At 36.6% G+C, this 16612-nt stretch overlaps 2 protein-coding genes across 3 annotated transcripts in view; one reads left to right on the top strand and one right to left on the bottom strand.

Annotated features, from left to right (window-relative positions):
• Nucleotides 1–340: 340 nt before the first annotated feature.
• The window catches only part of slc44a5a (solute carrier family 44 member 5a), a 109238-nt gene continuing 92966 nt past the window's right edge, over nucleotides 341–16612 (top strand). For both annotated transcript variants that reach the window (XM_048164387.1, XM_048164388.1), the window contains exon 1: nucleotides 341–533. In XM_048164387.1, the coding sequence (XP_048020344.1) occupies nucleotides 497–533 (37 nt within the window). In that variant the 5' untranslated portion in view covers nucleotides 341–496. The remainder of the gene's footprint in view (nucleotides 534–16612) is intronic.
• LOC125251395 (uncharacterized protein C14orf93 homolog) lies at nucleotides 10448–12149 on the bottom strand. The gene is made up of 3 exons (XM_048164390.1): nucleotides 11757–12149; nucleotides 11517–11635; nucleotides 10448–11137 (listed from the first exon to the last, which is right to left on the bottom strand). Exons 1-3 carry the CDS (start codon nucleotides 11818–11820, stop codon nucleotides 10916–10918), a joined length of 405 nt encoding a protein of 134 aa, XP_048020347.1. The 5' UTR covers nucleotides 11821–12149; the 3' UTR covers nucleotides 10448–10915.

Consider the following 16612-nt stretch of genomic DNA (forward strand, 5'->3'; position numbering starts at 1 on the left):
ACAGCTTCATTTATCCCAATACACTGGCCAAATAAACTTGCATTCAAGCACTGTCTATAATGTGTCTGATAACAATGCAAGTAAAGGCAGTCTTTATTAACAGAACTGGGCTATAGCGTACATGCAGCATCACAAAATTACTAAATGTTTTTGTTTTGTTTTATAATTTTTTCCTAAATTAAATTTCAGTCAAATTATGACATGTAAATATCGCCCTGCAGACAGCTTGTGCGGTCCCAGACTGGATAAATCCATTTTGTACACTTTTATTGGAGTAAAACCCTGGCATTGATGCTGGAGCGAGCTCACTGGCTCACTACAGTGACAGTATGTAGTGCGGTGCCCGCGCTCCGCACGTTTGATGACGCTCCGCTGTAAACATCACTGACGTGTTAGTCGCGTGAGGGAATCTATTAAACTTGGAATTTGGCGAGCGACACTGTATTCTTCAAACCAACCTGCGCCTGCAAACCCAGCAACATACGTCCACGCTAAGATGGCAAGAAAATCCCAAGTCCCGTCTGCGTATTATGGTAAGTTGCTGTTGATAGCGTACTTGATGTACAGTACATGTATTCTTCATTGTGTGGTGTCAGTTTTTATCCGCATGGACAACTTGTATCAATCGTCAATGGAAGGTGTGCTGCAGGAGTGTTCATTCCCAGCTACCTTACATGGGAATTAAAGTTTGAAAGGCTATTTGCATCCAGACATGGAAAAAAATATTGCCCTTGGGAATTACTGCATGGTTAATTAATGTTAGCCACAACTGCATAATATGTGATATGCTTAATTAGTGTGTGTGAATAATCAGAAGTATGATTAATTTTTTTAACGTACCTATATGTATTAGAACGGTTTGTTTACCCTGCTGAAATAGAGGGGGCAGCAACTTTGTGTTGCCAAGGGCATCATGTGCTGTGCTGGCTCTCAGCAAATCATTGAAGAACAGTGGAGACCACAGCCTATCACCGGAAACCTCTTGCTCGTGAGATATCTGAATTAAAAGCACAGTTCACAAATTTAACCCCCGGTTTCACAGACAAGGCTTAAGCCTAGTCCCAGACTAAAATGCATGTTTGAGAGTTGTTTTAACTGAAGGCAACTTGCACTGATATGTCTTAGAATATGTCAGTGCCATTGTTTTGTCTAGAGATGCACACCAGTAATGTTTTTTTTTAAAAGGCATGTTTATAAAAGCTGCTTAAATGTCCTAATTGACTAAGGCCTAATCCTGGCTTAATCTAAGCCCTGTCAGTGAAACCAGGCCTGTGTCATAAGACTTATGTTTTTGTAAACTGTCTTTCCATCCGTATGAATTTACAAAACAATACAATACGGCTTTGTGCTTTTGTGTTGTTGGACAGCAGAGGCAAGCGTACCAACATTTTAAATGTTCAAGCATCTGATAACTAACATGCAGCTTCAGATTTATGTATTCATGCTTACTGTCGTATTTTTTCATATTTTTGAAATATGCACAATGAATATTAAAATCATTGCTTTGGCTTGTGGTTCCTCAGATTGTGACATTGGCAGAACCCTCTAGAGCAGGGGTTCCCAAAGTTTTTTTTTTTTTGTCAGCCAAACACCTTAAACATAAAATATATACTTGAAGTACCCCTTAAGATTTTAAGGTAATATTTCATTAGTTTAATGACACACTTGCATGTTCACTATTCTCTGATGTTGGTTAAAGGTCACATAACATTCAAGTAAATAAATAAAATATTTAATGCAAGTGTTTATTTTTTGCAATCATTGAATTGAATAATAATAATAATAATAATAATAATAATAATTATAATGTTTTAACTAATTACAAAAATGAAAACGGGAATATATTACTCATGTAAATTACAATTGTACTGTAAAATAATATGAATATTTGATAATAATTATAGTACCAATTTTATTTTACACTACAAGTTACATTACCAATATTTCTTAAATTCTTCAAGCTTTAAAAAAATGGAATCATTGAGCTGTAATACATCTGAAATGCTGTAAACTTATTGAGAAACTCTCAGACGCTGAACACACCAATCACAAAACTACTTGCATGAACACAGAGCCGTGCTTCGTTTTGAAACACACAGCACATAGTTATTTATTAAATATCAGCCTTTGATATGATAATCACACTAAGCTATGTCGCGACTATCGTACAGCCCTGTTTATGTATTTTAAGTTCATATTGGATATTAGCTTTTCATCAACGTGAACCCCCATTTGGGAAACCCTGCTCTAGAGAACGACACCTTTTCATATATATATATATATATATATATATATATATATTGAAGCTCTTTCACTGTCAAAAAAAGGCAGTACCCTTAAAGGGATAGTTTACCCAAAAATGAAAATTCTGTCATCATTTACTCACCCTCAAGTTGTTAAAATACTGTATGAATAACTTTCTTCTGCTGAACACAAAAGATATTTTGATGAATGTCAGTAAACAAACAGTTAATGGGTCCGTTGACTTCCATAGTATTTTTTCTACATTCTATGGAAGTCAATGGGGCCAATCAACTGTTTGGTTACTCATATTCTTCAAAATATCTTCTTTTGTGTTCAGCAGAAGAAGGAAATTCATACAGGTTATGTCCAACCCGAGGGTAAGTAAATTATGACAGAATTTTCATTTTTGGGTGAACTATCCTTTTTTATCTTATCTACCCTAAAAGAAGCATATTAGTACCTTAGAGTAGTAATATGTACTCTTAAGGTACTACTATGAACCTTGTGTTGAGTTTGCAATATATTTAACGTACCCTGACAAGATGGTTTTTCAGAGGGTTCTGCCATCATGCAAGCTGAGGAACTAAATTGGTGCCTTCAAATCTTTCCATTTTTACAGTGTAGCAAGTTTGTTTCTAATTTTACCCACAAATCTAGTACAGTATGAATATAGTGTGAGATGATTATGTTGGAGAAAAGATGCCAGAATTTGAATCTAGAGACATTACAACCTCTTCAAAACTGTTGATTTACTTTTGCATATTGATTTAATTCAGATTCTACTTTGCCACTGAATGACTATTCTATTGTAAGCACGTCCTGATTTTGTCAAGTTGGATGTGTTCCTGGGTCTACATATGTTGTTGATCCTGGAACAACCATATCCCTACCTCTAAACCTAACCCCACCTATAAGTTATCCCTAAAATCAGAGGGAAATGATAGGTGAATAACACAGTTGTAGAACAACCCTGGTTATAAGCCTAAACTTGACATAAACTTTAAACTTTTCTCTCAAATCTGATTGGTTGATTGGAATGTTGTTCCAGGATCAACAATGATGTTGATCCAGGGACATATTACTTTTGGTTGAAAACTGCAGATACCTTTAAGATATGTAGCATAACTGCTTAATGTTTAGGCAGTAACACATAGCTCCAAAATGTGTGCATAATTTTGGTAGGCAAGCTAAATACACTCCTCAAATACACGTCTTACAGCATCATGAGAATTCAAAGATTCAGGGCCTGTTTTTGTTTGGTTTAATCGTGTTTTATGTGGCTGCACATCTGTGACCGTGGTTATTTTGCTCAGTGAAATCATTTGTAATGCTGTACTGATTGTCCATTCATTGCTGGGAATATAACCTACACATTCTCATTCATATTTCTATTAACCATGGTAATGCTCTCTATACTTATTGTTGTTTAGCCTCGCTTGCTACTAAATCACTTCGATTTGACACCATTACTCATGTGTCACAGGGAGATGTAATTAAATTGGTGCTTGATCCAGAAACCAGACAGATTAGACATCTAATCTAAGCGCGCTTGCGTACATGGCTTTGATAGGTCCATGTAAATGTTTTTTGAAAGCACAAAACTGATATTTTTCAGGATATTTTGTAATATATTTTTCATAGCTGTTGTGAATTCTTAAATGGCATAAGGAACTAGCTGACCCTTATATAATATTTATGAGGAATAAATATGCAGGTTGGGAGAAAACCTTTAGAAAAGGTTCCAAACCTGCTGCATTTGCATGCTCAATTTTTTGTTTTTATTTATTTATTTATTTATTTATTGCAGGCTAACCACAGAAAAGCTTTCAGTTTCTCATTAAAAAAAAAAAAAAAACAGTACTCAAATGAAAGTTACATCAAAGCATTTTAAAGCATAAAAAAGGTTCAATGTGGTTCCCTAGGGTTCTTGACTCAGTTGTAAAGAATCCTTTATGCCAAGAAACTTCTATATAGGAGGGATGTCTTAAATTATTGTATAACACTTTTATGTTTAATGAGTTATTTCAATGTTGTCTAGTGGTAAAGTATGTTTACAAGATGTTTCATTCATGAATTTAATTAAAATTCAAAATGAATTAAATTCATTAATTAACACTAAATCAATAAAATGATCCCATGATGGGAACCCCTAAAAAGTTCTATGAAGCTCTGGTCAGAACCCTTTAAGATGTTCTATAAAGAAGCTTTTCTTCGAAGGGTACGTTTACACGACATTGATGTACTAAAAACAGAAACATTTTTTTTTCTTTGTGGTTTTTTTTTTTTTTTTGCGTTCAGATGACAACATTGTCAAAACTATCCCTGTTCACACGGATCCATGAAAATGACTAAAAGTGCTGTATTATGCATGGCAGGCCAGTAGTTGGCAATGTCCTTGTAAAGAAACACTTCGCATCTATATATTGAACACGTAATATGCATGGGCATGACGTTACCATTTTCAGAAATTCGAGTTTTTGTAGTTTACACGGAGACAATAACAGTATTGTGCACTCTGAAACCCGTTTTCAAAAGTGTGCATTTTCAGGCCCCCAAAATGCCGTTGTCATGTAAATGAATGGCCAAAAAGCATAAGAAGTTTTCTGTTTTAGTTAAGAGTGTCACATATTCACTGAATACCGCTCAAAATAATTAATCGGTTTGAGTTGGACAAACTTAAATTAAACAAATTAGTTTAGTTAAATTAACTGTTATGAGTATTTAGAACTTTCTTTTTCTTTTGTGTTCACAGCACTGACATATTTCAAGTAAACTGAACTGTTTCATTGTTTTGAGTTTTATGAACTCATTTCTTTTAATTTAGACTAACTTAAGTTTAAGTGAAATTGGGCTGGGATTTCTGTTTCCCAGCATGCTTTGCCCATGGCACTCGAAAGGGTGAGTAAATGCTAAAAATAAGTGTTGTGCAAGATAATGGTGAGGGAGATTTAGTAGTGATTAATGTTTTGTTATGCTAATTTAGAAGAGTTTGTGTTAATGTTGATTTTTGGAGAGTTATCATCATGGTGACAAGTGGCGCATGCTGCTTGGTTTGAGAGCAGGTAAATTACATGTTTTAAGTTGCTGTACTCATTCAAAAAGTGCTATACCATGCTATTGTTAACATGTTAGCAAATTAACAAATTGGCATTTTCTGAATTAATTTGATATAGCTGGCAAAATATTTACATTGAGTTAACCTGATCATTTAAGTTAAATGTATAAATTAGTGTTCTCAAATATTTCAAGTTAAGAACAATAAAATGGTATGAGTAAGCTAACTCAGTACTTAAAGTTAGGAGCAATTAACATGCATGAATACTACAAAATCAAAACTTGATAGTTCTGCTTACTTAAAATTGGGAACATCATAACTCAAAAAAATTGATGTAACTGATTATGAATAAATTATTAAAAGGCTGCATATTCAGAGTTAAATTGGTGAGCAGGTATGACACGAGCTAATAGTGAGTAACTAAACCTCATAGTTAAAGCTGTCTGAGCAGACAATGAGATGTTCTTGTAACTTTTCCGCAGGATTAGATTTATTTGATCACAAACAGCAGCACTGCAGATGGGAGCTTGAAAATTAAACCTATCCGTTAACGCTATTAAATAAACAGATGCGATGTGACTCTGAGGGCCTCGAATTCTGTTCATTCTGTTTTCTGGGAATTGTGACAGGTGCGCTGATAATTGGTGTGTAACCCATCCACAGAAAGATCATTGTCAAAGAGACTGCCGGGAATCTCAGGAAATACTCTCATCATTATCTTTACTACAGTATGTAGTGTTAAAGCCTTTACGCAAAGGTAAAACAAGAAGTGTCTATTTTTAGTTGCACCGCAGTAAAGTCCATGAATAATTCAGCATGGCAAATTTGGGACCAGAGGATAAAAATTTGATGATGTGCCATCGCTAAGTGATGTGATGTCCACACCTCTGTGAAAAGCCATATAGCCAAAGCTGAGAAATCTTAAATGGGAGTCAATTACCTCTTCATGGTCAGGAGTTAGAGAAACCGATGTTTGAAATGTAAGCCTCTAAGGTTATTATTATTTTTTTCTCTGAGGATTGATTCTGTTCATGAAATGAAATTAATTGAATGTCTGTTCCCATTAGCAATGTTTGGTCTCTTTTGTAATTGTAGTCTTTTGAAAAGCTTATGAATAAGAGTAGTGTTCACTGCATGAGGATGATATAGAAGAATATAACTTTAAAGAGAAATATACTACCGTTCAAAAGTTTGGGGTTGCAAATGATTTTAATATTTTTGAAAGACAGTCTCTTATTCTCACCAAGGCTGCATTTATTTGATCAAAATACAGTAATATTGTGAAATATTATTAAAAATAAAAATAACTCTTTTCTATTTGAATATATTTTAAAATGTAATTTATTCCTGTGATGGTAAAGCTGAATTTTCAGCATCATTACTCCAGACTTCAGTGTCACATGATCCTTCAGAAATCGTTCTAATATGATGATTTGCAGCTCAAAAAACATTTCTTATTATTATCAATGCTGAAAACAGTTTTGCTGCTTAATATTTTTTGGAAATTGTGAATATTAAGTTCAATAGAACAGCAATCATTTGAAATAGAAATCTTTTGTAACATTAAAAATAACTTTACTGTCGCTTTTGATCCATTTAATGCATCCTTGCTGTATAAAAACATTATTTATATATATATTAAAAAAAAAAAATTACTAAGTCCAAACTTTTGAACATTAGTGCACATAATAGATAGGCAGGTATAATATGGTCTTCTCATCATCACAAAATAAAATGGGACCAAATATGTCACTATTACTAATCTACTGATCTACAGATGCCATTTCGATATATAACCTTTTACCAGTTGAGGAAGATTGATTCAGACTCTCAATCTCTTGTGAGAAACATCAAATCATTCAGTCAAAACTTAAATTATTCAGACATTTTAGATATATTTTTACTAGTGGGTGCAGGACACTATAATTCATGTAAGTGAGGATAGCAAAATGTGACATATTATACTCAAAAATTCTTCATACAGTGGACTACCAGTAAAACTGATACAAATTTGGAACCAAATATTATTCAGAAACTTTGACCTGACCATGTTTTGCTTAAGTGTTATCTGACATAATTAAGATTAATTGTTTCTAACACAGTTTAATTCTGAGATTTTGTCATATTTTATTACCATTTTTTTAAACTATACAAAATAAACTGTATTAATGAATTAAATGTTCAAGGTATCTGAATAAATTTTGGTTTGACTGTATGTGTGAAATCCTAGAATTGCCCCGGATGAGTAACAAGGGTTGAAAATATCTTTGGTGGTGTTGTGGTGTTTAGTAACACTGTTTTTTTTCCTTTTCATGTTTCATTGCTAAGGTCATCCTGTTGTATATTTTGATAGTTTTAAAATCAAAACATCACCTTAACGCTGTCCTCTTGAAGCAAGAATGAAAACATAATCGTTCTTTGGCAGATACAATCACTAACCAACGCTGGGCTTCTGTTACTGAAGATAAAAGAAAGGAAAGCAAACAAATGTTTCTTCGTTTTTGTCAGCCAGGTCTTATCTTGCAGTAGCCATAGTCAGACAGTTGCATTCCTGGCCTGTCAGAAGGAGATAATCCAACCTGTCAGCTTCCTCGCCACTGTGGTACAGTGCTTTTCTAAACTGGGCCATTCTTCCCAGCTGCTGGAAATAAGACCAGGGATTTACACGTGTGATGATGCATAGAGCACATCCCCTAAACAAAGTCAACAAACTACTGTAGCCTATATAGAGATTCCTTGGGTTGTCATGGCAACAAATGCTAAAGGTTTAATATATGATTCCATCCAGTCCTTCGAGAATTCCTTTTTTTGCGCTATCCCACGTAGGCACACTTTGTAGATTTTCGCCGCTTATTCAAAACAAAGGCGTAGCTTGATGACGCTGAGATTGAGCGCAAATTCTTGGGAGATGTTGTCTTCACCTCACAGCCGGTGGAAAAGTATCGGGATGGGAATCATGTTAATGGATGAGATTATTAACATTACTGTTGTATGAAGCAGAGCAGGGCCAAGTGCTGTGCGAGCAGAAAAAAGGCCACTGGAGTAATTGCTAATGAGAGACGAGCGCGACACAAGCCTCAAGAGCAGTGGAACTTTTATTATGCCACAGACTTGCGCTTCCACCTATGTGGGGTAGGGCTGGGCGATATATCGCATGCGATTCTCACGCGCATTTCGTCAGTAAAGCCGGTTCCCTGATTACCGCTAAATCGCCATCACCTGCTTTCAAATGGAGCGCCATTTAACAGACAGAGCCGTAGTTCACTGATAAGCCACGCAAATATCGCGTTCATTATCGAAGGCTATTCATCTGCGATATGAACGTGATATTGCGTGGCTTATCAGTGAACTACGGCTCTGTCTGTTAAATGGCGCTCCATTTGAAAGCAGGTGATGGCGATTTAGCGGTAATCAGGGAACCGGCTTTACTGACGAAATGCGCGTGAGAATCGCATGCGATATATTGCCCATCCCTAATGTGGGGAAAAGCAGCACTGTTTTATTGTATTAAATACATTTGTGTGTTGAAAGTTGTTAGAATGCAACTCTGTGCGTTTGCTCGGTGGCTACTATGAGACTTTTGTTGCACACTGCAGTAAGCTAGATCGATATTAGGCAGGGTAAAACATGGTACTCACAGTAAATCAAGAAAACAAGATTTAAACACTAAGGGCCCTATAATACACCCGGCGCAATGCGACGCAAGGCGCAGCGCAAGTGTGTTTGCTAGTTTGCGTCCGGCGCCGTTCATGTTTTCCCATTCATCGCCACGTCCTTTAATTAGTAAATGCATTTGCGCCAGTTAGTGCGCCCATGGGCGTGCTGGTCTAAAAAAAGAGGTGTGTTCATGCCTTGCGCAATTGCTGGCGCATTACTATTATAAGGAGCTGAAAATAGACTGCGCCATAGACCAACTCAAACCTGGTCTAAAGTCTAAAGTCAATGGCGCAATATTTTTTTGTTAGAGCGCGTTGGTAGAAACTGCGCCTCTGGGCGCGTCCACAGTGCGCGTTGACTTTGCTTATTACACACAGGGATGCGCATCACACAAACATGCCAAATATTAAAAACAAAAGGATTACAGTGTAAAAGAATATTATTGTGTAGGCTACATAAATATAAAAATGTAATGATGAATAGTCATTGCGTGTATTAGAATTAGGCTACCTATTTTCAATTCAGCCTATTACTACTTATAATGATAAACGAAATTGGCTAATTAATTGAACAATCGTGCCAATACACACACATATATATATTAACTGACTCATCGCGCGGAGCTATTTGAAAGCCTACATCCAACGCAGACGACTGAAAGATTGACTGGCCACTTAACAGGTAATTTCAGCAAAACATCTGATGCCAGAAGACGAGGACACAATCACTGCTAATTCATCCCACGCCTTCTTCACCTCGGGAAGCTTTGGTGGATTCCTGCTTGTCCCGTAGACGATCTGCTCGCGCGCTTTAACTTCGCGCACGAGCAGATCGGTTTCTTCGCTTGAAAAGCGTTCAGCTTCTCCGCCAACAAATTCTGCCATGGCGCGAGCGCATCTCGCTCTTAAAGGGAATGGGATATGACACTCTGATTGGTTTATTGAACGTTACGCCCATTACTCATTAAGAAAATAGGGACAACCCATTTCAAAAATGCGCCCACTGCATGAAAAGAGGTGTATCCGTACTAGGAAACTCCTGTATACACCACTGATTTTCGGACGTATCTACTAGTTCCACTGAGTGTATACATCGAATTCCACCAAGTTAGGATACTTCCGTAATGATACCAATTCGGATGTATCCTGGTGAAGGGATATTACTGTGGTATGTACAGCCATTTGTTGCCATGGCAAGTAATCCACTCAAGAATTTTGTCAGGAGACATTTTCACACCTCAAGAGCCCTTTGCACTTCACACCTTGACACACCTCTGCTGTCCCTATTGGTGTTTTTTCTCAACTTTGATTGGTTGTTTTAAACAAAAACCCACCCCAAACCCTGAAAACTATTGGGACAGTACCCTGTCAATTTCCTGATACTAGTATTTGATTGGTCACGGTTTTCATTTAGCCCAACCCAAGCCCTCATAGCATAGTGACTTGATTGGTTTTGGCCAGCTATGTTAATAAACCTTAACCACCCCACCCCACCCACTATACAACCCAACCCCCTCAAAATGGAAAACAGAATGGATTTAGAATTTCTTTTAATTAAAATTAAACCAAACACTTAAAGCATTAAATATATAAAGAAAACTATATAGGAACTGTACAGGGGAAAAAGTACTTTTATAAAATTTAACCAAACACAGCAAACACAAGCAATATTATAACAGTTACAGAATATAAAACTAAATAAATTTAACTTAATATGTACACACAGCAAAGTATTTAAAATGTAACCAAACACAGCAAACACAAAGAATATAAAAAAAATAAGTTGCAGAATATGAAGCTAAATAAATCTAACCTAATAAGTATACAGAGTAAGAATAAGACAAAACAGAAGAGAATAAGTGAACAAATGTGCAATTTGTGGTGCAATTATTAAAACTGCAAAGCCAGTGCAGTTTAAAGTTCAAGAAATGAAGGTCCATCATGTCCATTTCCATTAGCCTTAACACGCTGATGATGTAAAAGAGTGTAGCGCATGTCTGCTTCCAAGCTGCTGACAAAGTTCTGACAATTGTGGGTTCCTGTGAAATGGAGACCTCACAATCCACACTGGCCTTCCATCAACAATGGCATCCTCCTCATCAGACATCAGCTCCACCGTTGCAGTCTGCCAAAGCTCTCTCTCTGCATCTGTTTGAACAACCTTGGACCTGGAATCCAGCAACTGCAAAACACACAATGTGTTAACCACTAAAAAAACACCCAGAAATGTATCAAACTTAAAGGAATAGTTCACTCAAAAATGAAAATTCTGTCATAATGTACTCACTCTCATGTTGTTACAAACCTGTATAAATGTCTTTGTTCTGATGACCACAAAAGAAGATTTTTGAAGGAATGTTTATAATTAAACCAATCATGAGCCCCATTTACTCATGATCGGTTTGATTTCAAACATTCCTAAAAAATATCTTCTTTTGTGGTTATCAGAAGAAAAACATTTATACAGGAATTGTAATAACACGAAAGTGAGTAAATAACAGAATTTTAAATTTTGGGTGAACTATCCCTTTAAAGACAACTTGATGAATTTCTAGACTTACTCGTCTTTTCCTTTGTCGGTTTTTAGCTCCTGTTTTAATGGCATCTCTTAGCTGGGACTTTCCTGGCTGAGACAAATTGTACTTTCTCCAAAGTGTCTCAAAGTATGTCTTGCAACATGCTGAATAAAAGAAAATTCAGATAAGTGACAGAAACTACACTATTCAAATTATAAGATGGACAAAATATAAGAGACCAAAATTATGGACATTAAAATAGTTAAACAAACATTTTAAAATTACCTTGTATACACTCAGGGTCTGCATCTGCAAAAGTTGTTCTCAGTTCCTCTAGCAGATAAGTCATGACTGCTTGGTTGAAAAGTTTGCTCTAGTATAGGCACACAATGGCTAACCCCCCTCCCAGACCTGGCTATGAAAACAAAGCCAGCACCTCCTGCTAGTCATTAACATATGAAAACCCTTCACACCTCACAGCCACCTCTCCTCGCAGCTAGCTGGGAGAATTCCTAGGAAACTTTCACCGATTCCTGTATACATCCACATACATCAGGTTTCTGGAAGTTTTACAGAGTTTACATTCGCATATTACCTTTCCAAGCAGTCTGCCTCATACATTTGGGAAACTTCAAGTTTAGCAGGGATTTCCCATCCCACATTTGTCCGGATACAGCTCTTTTCATGCAGTGGTCCCGGCGCACGGACCGTTTTTCCGTCGTTAAAATAGCAAAAGTGGATTTGGACACGCCCTGAGTGCACCTGCGCCGTGCGCTTTACACTTTGCGTTAGATCGTTAAAATAGTGCCCTAAGACTTACTGTATTGAGCTATGTAACAATTATTAGATTTCTGTCGATGAATGTATCCATTCAAACAGTTGCTCACCTGTCTAATAAAACACCTAATATATTAAAGCGTTTTGGTGTTTCCATGGTTTCTACAAAATAAAACCGGAAACTGAGGGTAACGCTGGTATGATGTCATTGATAGGCGACGCATGGACACGCTCCGTGTCCTGGTTAAAATTGCTTATTTCTTTGGATTTAAACATTTTGGAAACATTTGGGATAATGTAAGCACACAAGTCAACAAAATATAAAACATCGTTCTAGTGATTTTTGGATATTTTAATTAAAATTGTGCCTTTAAGGTGCTTTCACATTTCTATTGCTCTGCAAAATTTTGCATTCGAAATCCAGTTATTTCAATAAGAATTCTTATGATCTGTAGTTTCCAGTGAGGGCGAAAATTTCCCCTACATGCATTTAGCATTGTTGGCCACACAAATTTGCCACATTGACCAAGAGAAATCTGCTTGGTTTGAAAGTGACTTTTGCGTGACTTTGCTTCATGCATCACTACACTATTGAGAGTAGTGATGTGTATTTAATGGACAGTGGACATATTTCGCCCACAAATTTTCATGAAATTTTGGCAATGTGACCGCACCTTCAGGAATTTTGATGCAAAAGGAACATTTCATCAAAATATATAGGGATTCAGATGCAGTGTGAGGTGGTTTATCTGTTCCTTTGAAAGATACTCATGAAACAGTGTCCTGAAATAAAGCCTTTATAGGGGTTGATGATATATCAGTACCATATCAGTATTTGACAGATTTAAAGGTCCCGTTCTTCGTGATCCCATGTTTCAAACTTTAGTTAGTGTGTAATGTTGTTGTTAGAGTATAAATAAAATCTGTAAAATTTTAAAGCTCAAAGTTCAATGCCAAGCGAGATATTTTATTTAACAGAAGTCGCCTACATCGAACGGCCAGTTTGGACTACATCCCTCTACTTCCTTCTTTAATGACGTCACTAAAACAGTTTTTTGACTAACCTCCACCCACAGGAATACACAAGAGTTGCGTTTGTAGAGTGTGTTTGTCGCCATGTCGTCAAAACGCTGTTATTTTCATCCCGCAGTCCAATCACTGGGTCTGATTCCGGCTCAAATTAATAGGGTAAAATTAAAGACATGTTTACAATAACACTGAGCGCGTGCATCTCCACGTTATGGTAAGAGGCGTGACTTTTCCGGGCAAGATGCGCTCTCTCTATGGCTCTGGGTGCGCTCAGAGCTGTCGAATCACGACACAGAAACCGCTGGCACAATCAGAACTCGTTACGTATTTCTGAAGGAGGGACTTCATAGAACAAGGAAGTCATCAGCCCGTTTTTATGACAGTGGAAACAGCGGTATACAGATAAGTAAATTATGTGAAAAATACTGTGTTTTTTACACGCGAAACATGAACACATGTTATATTGCACACTATAAACACAATCAAAGCTTCAAAAAACCACGAAAAACGGGACCTTTAATATTAAAGATATTAAAGATTCCCCCTGTTATACTTTTTCGAATATTATCTTTCATGCAGTGTGTAATTTAGCTGTTTGTGAATATAAAAGGTCTGCAAAGATCAAAGTGCACAACAAATAAAGTTAATATCTCCCAAAAGAAAGAATCGATTCTGAACTGCTGAAACGAGTTGTCAGTAATTCCATCTCTGTTCCTGTTACATACCTAGGTAACAAAGTAACAAATTGGCATAATGCCAGCCTTTGGTCTTCATTGACTGCCTATGAACAACGTCTACGTTGACCCTTAAACGCTGTAGCTGAGACTGGAAGAGTTTGGTTTGTGTTGTCGACATTGAGAAGACACTGTTTTCTGCACTACGAATACCCTTTGCATGCACTTCAAAAGGATGAGGACTTGTGCTTGAATTGATACAGCCTTTGGGGAGCTGAAATACATATATAGTAATGCCTGTTTCGTTTCCAACCCGTGCATTAAACGGTAGACCAATCACAACAGACTGGGCCATCTGACCATTCAGAATAGAGTAGGTTAATGGATATGATGAGTGTAACGAGGTTAGTAGATATGGGAAGAAGGAGGCGGGAACCGGCGAACATTGAACAAAACTTTAATCTCAAAATAAACAAACAAAACGAAAGTAATGCCGGCAGACCCTCGCGGACGTCTGCCGGCTACACAAACATAATAAAACATAACGTAAAGTCCAGGCCTGGTCCTCTCTCGTCCTTCACTGATGTCGCTCCTCCTTTTATGCCTCCGGAGCTCCTCCGTGAGAGACTCGAGGCCGGCACGCCTCGCAGGTGACGCTCATTATCACTCGCGTCACCGGCCTCGCGCCGTTCCCTCACGGCTCTCGCCCGCCCTGCTCGTCACAATGAGCCAATAACGATAATTTAATGTTGGATATTAACTTGTGCAGCTAATTTCTCCTATTTTTACATTTAGATTATCTTTGTTGTCATCTAACATTCAAAGTTCAAATTTAAAAAATCAATTTAATGAGACTTTTAAATATAATCTTTAGCATAAATGAATGTCCATGTTCATACTGTACATTATAATTTTGTGATGCCGTAATTTAATTGCAGCATTTTGCAGCTTTATTTTTCAATTATTTAGGCAAAATATCTGTGAGTTATTGATTATCGACCATAATATGAAAATATTTATTCGTTTATTGGTAACAGCTAGAATTGGTATCAGTGCATCCCTGATACCAATCCAAAATATCCCAAAAAAAATCCAAACATTGCGTTCCTTTACATATTTTGCAAGAGTTTCTGTATGTGTTCTAAAATAGTTACTCTAAAAACTGTGCAAATAAATGTATAATTAGGCAGAAACGTGCAATGATTTTTTTCATTCGCTCCAGGTTCATAGGGTGCATGTACTTTGCGTTAACCATCCCTCCAGTCCTTGACTTGACAATGAATCATGTCATCTGAGCATAAAGCCTCTGTATTTGCATCTTCTGCAGGATGAATATTTCAGATGTCTTTCATTGTTAATACATATCATTCCTCTTTTAGAGAGGGCAGGCAAGAGCTTTGTTTCGAGAGTGGGTGAGTGAATAAGCTTCTGCCCTTGAACTGCTACCATATTATCAGGCCCTAGAGGGTGGCCTTCAGTGTTTGCTAGCACTTCATTGATTCAGCAAGAGTGGTCCCACATATCATACCCTCATCTCAAAGGGGGGAGGGGGTATCAAGGTTAAAAAAAAGTACTATGATTAAAATAGAACCCAGCTTCTGCATGCAAAATGTAGCCTCTAACTTTAAATGTGAAGGCAAAACATTCAAAAACTCATTTTACTCACATAATATGACATATTTCTGAGTGAAAATACAGTCATTGCAGTAGCTGTGTCATGCAGTAATGGTAAGTTTGATTCAACTCAGTGATTTGTATCTATCAAGTCACCAAAAAGATTGGTTCAGATTTGTTCACTGATTCGCTCAGTGTCTCTTTCTGCATGTTACATCATTCCCAGTTCATTCAGTTTGTTTACGAACTAGAAGTCTCATTCAGATGCAGATACAGTGAAAAGAGGGTATTCGGTAAATCCAGCAGCCAGTGAAATGCCGATCAGTCCTGCACTCGAAATTCTATTTAGTCATGCTGTTGTCAATCTTGACAGTAGAAGCCAAGCAGTGAATGAGTCAAGTGATTGAGAATGATTTATTCACAAACAAATTACCGTTTGTACACTGATGAATCATGTGCAAGAGGACAAGCAAGTGTTACACTGTAAAAAAAAAAAAAAAAAAATACTACAGTAAAAATTCTATTTGACCATATATGGTCATTTTTTTGTAAACATTATGTGCAATTTTACTATAAAATAGTGTCAAATGTTTTTATGTAAATTTATTTTATGTAAATATTTTGTTTCTTCTTTTTGTCTCATGTAATGTACTTTAGGGTGTTTTTTTACTGTAAAGTAAAAGGATATCTTTACATTATGGTTTTAAAGTCACCATGAAAAAGAAAAAAGGACAATTCTTGTTTTTATTAAATATTGCTGTAATTATTTAAAATGATTTATGAGTGCATTGCACATCTTTCTTTCTTTTTTTTTTTTTTTTTTTTTTTAATTTATATGCCCTCATAATCTTTAATCAAAATAACTTCCCCTCCCTCTTGCAGCATCTCTTCCCTTCTCTGATGATGTATTTACTGGAATGAGGGCAGGACAACCTGTCACTCACATGACATCACAGCAATAGCAAACCACAACCATCCAATCAATTCCCGATGGGCAAAATTCAATCAATTCCTGATGGAAAAAGTCCCACCGTACATTTTTTCTTG

This window comes from Megalobrama amblycephala, linkage group LG17, assembly GCF_018812025.1.
Source record: "Megalobrama amblycephala isolate DHTTF-2021 linkage group LG17, ASM1881202v1, whole genome shotgun sequence".
NCBI classification, from domain to species: domain Eukaryota; kingdom Metazoa; phylum Chordata; class Actinopteri; order Cypriniformes; family Xenocyprididae; genus Megalobrama; species Megalobrama amblycephala.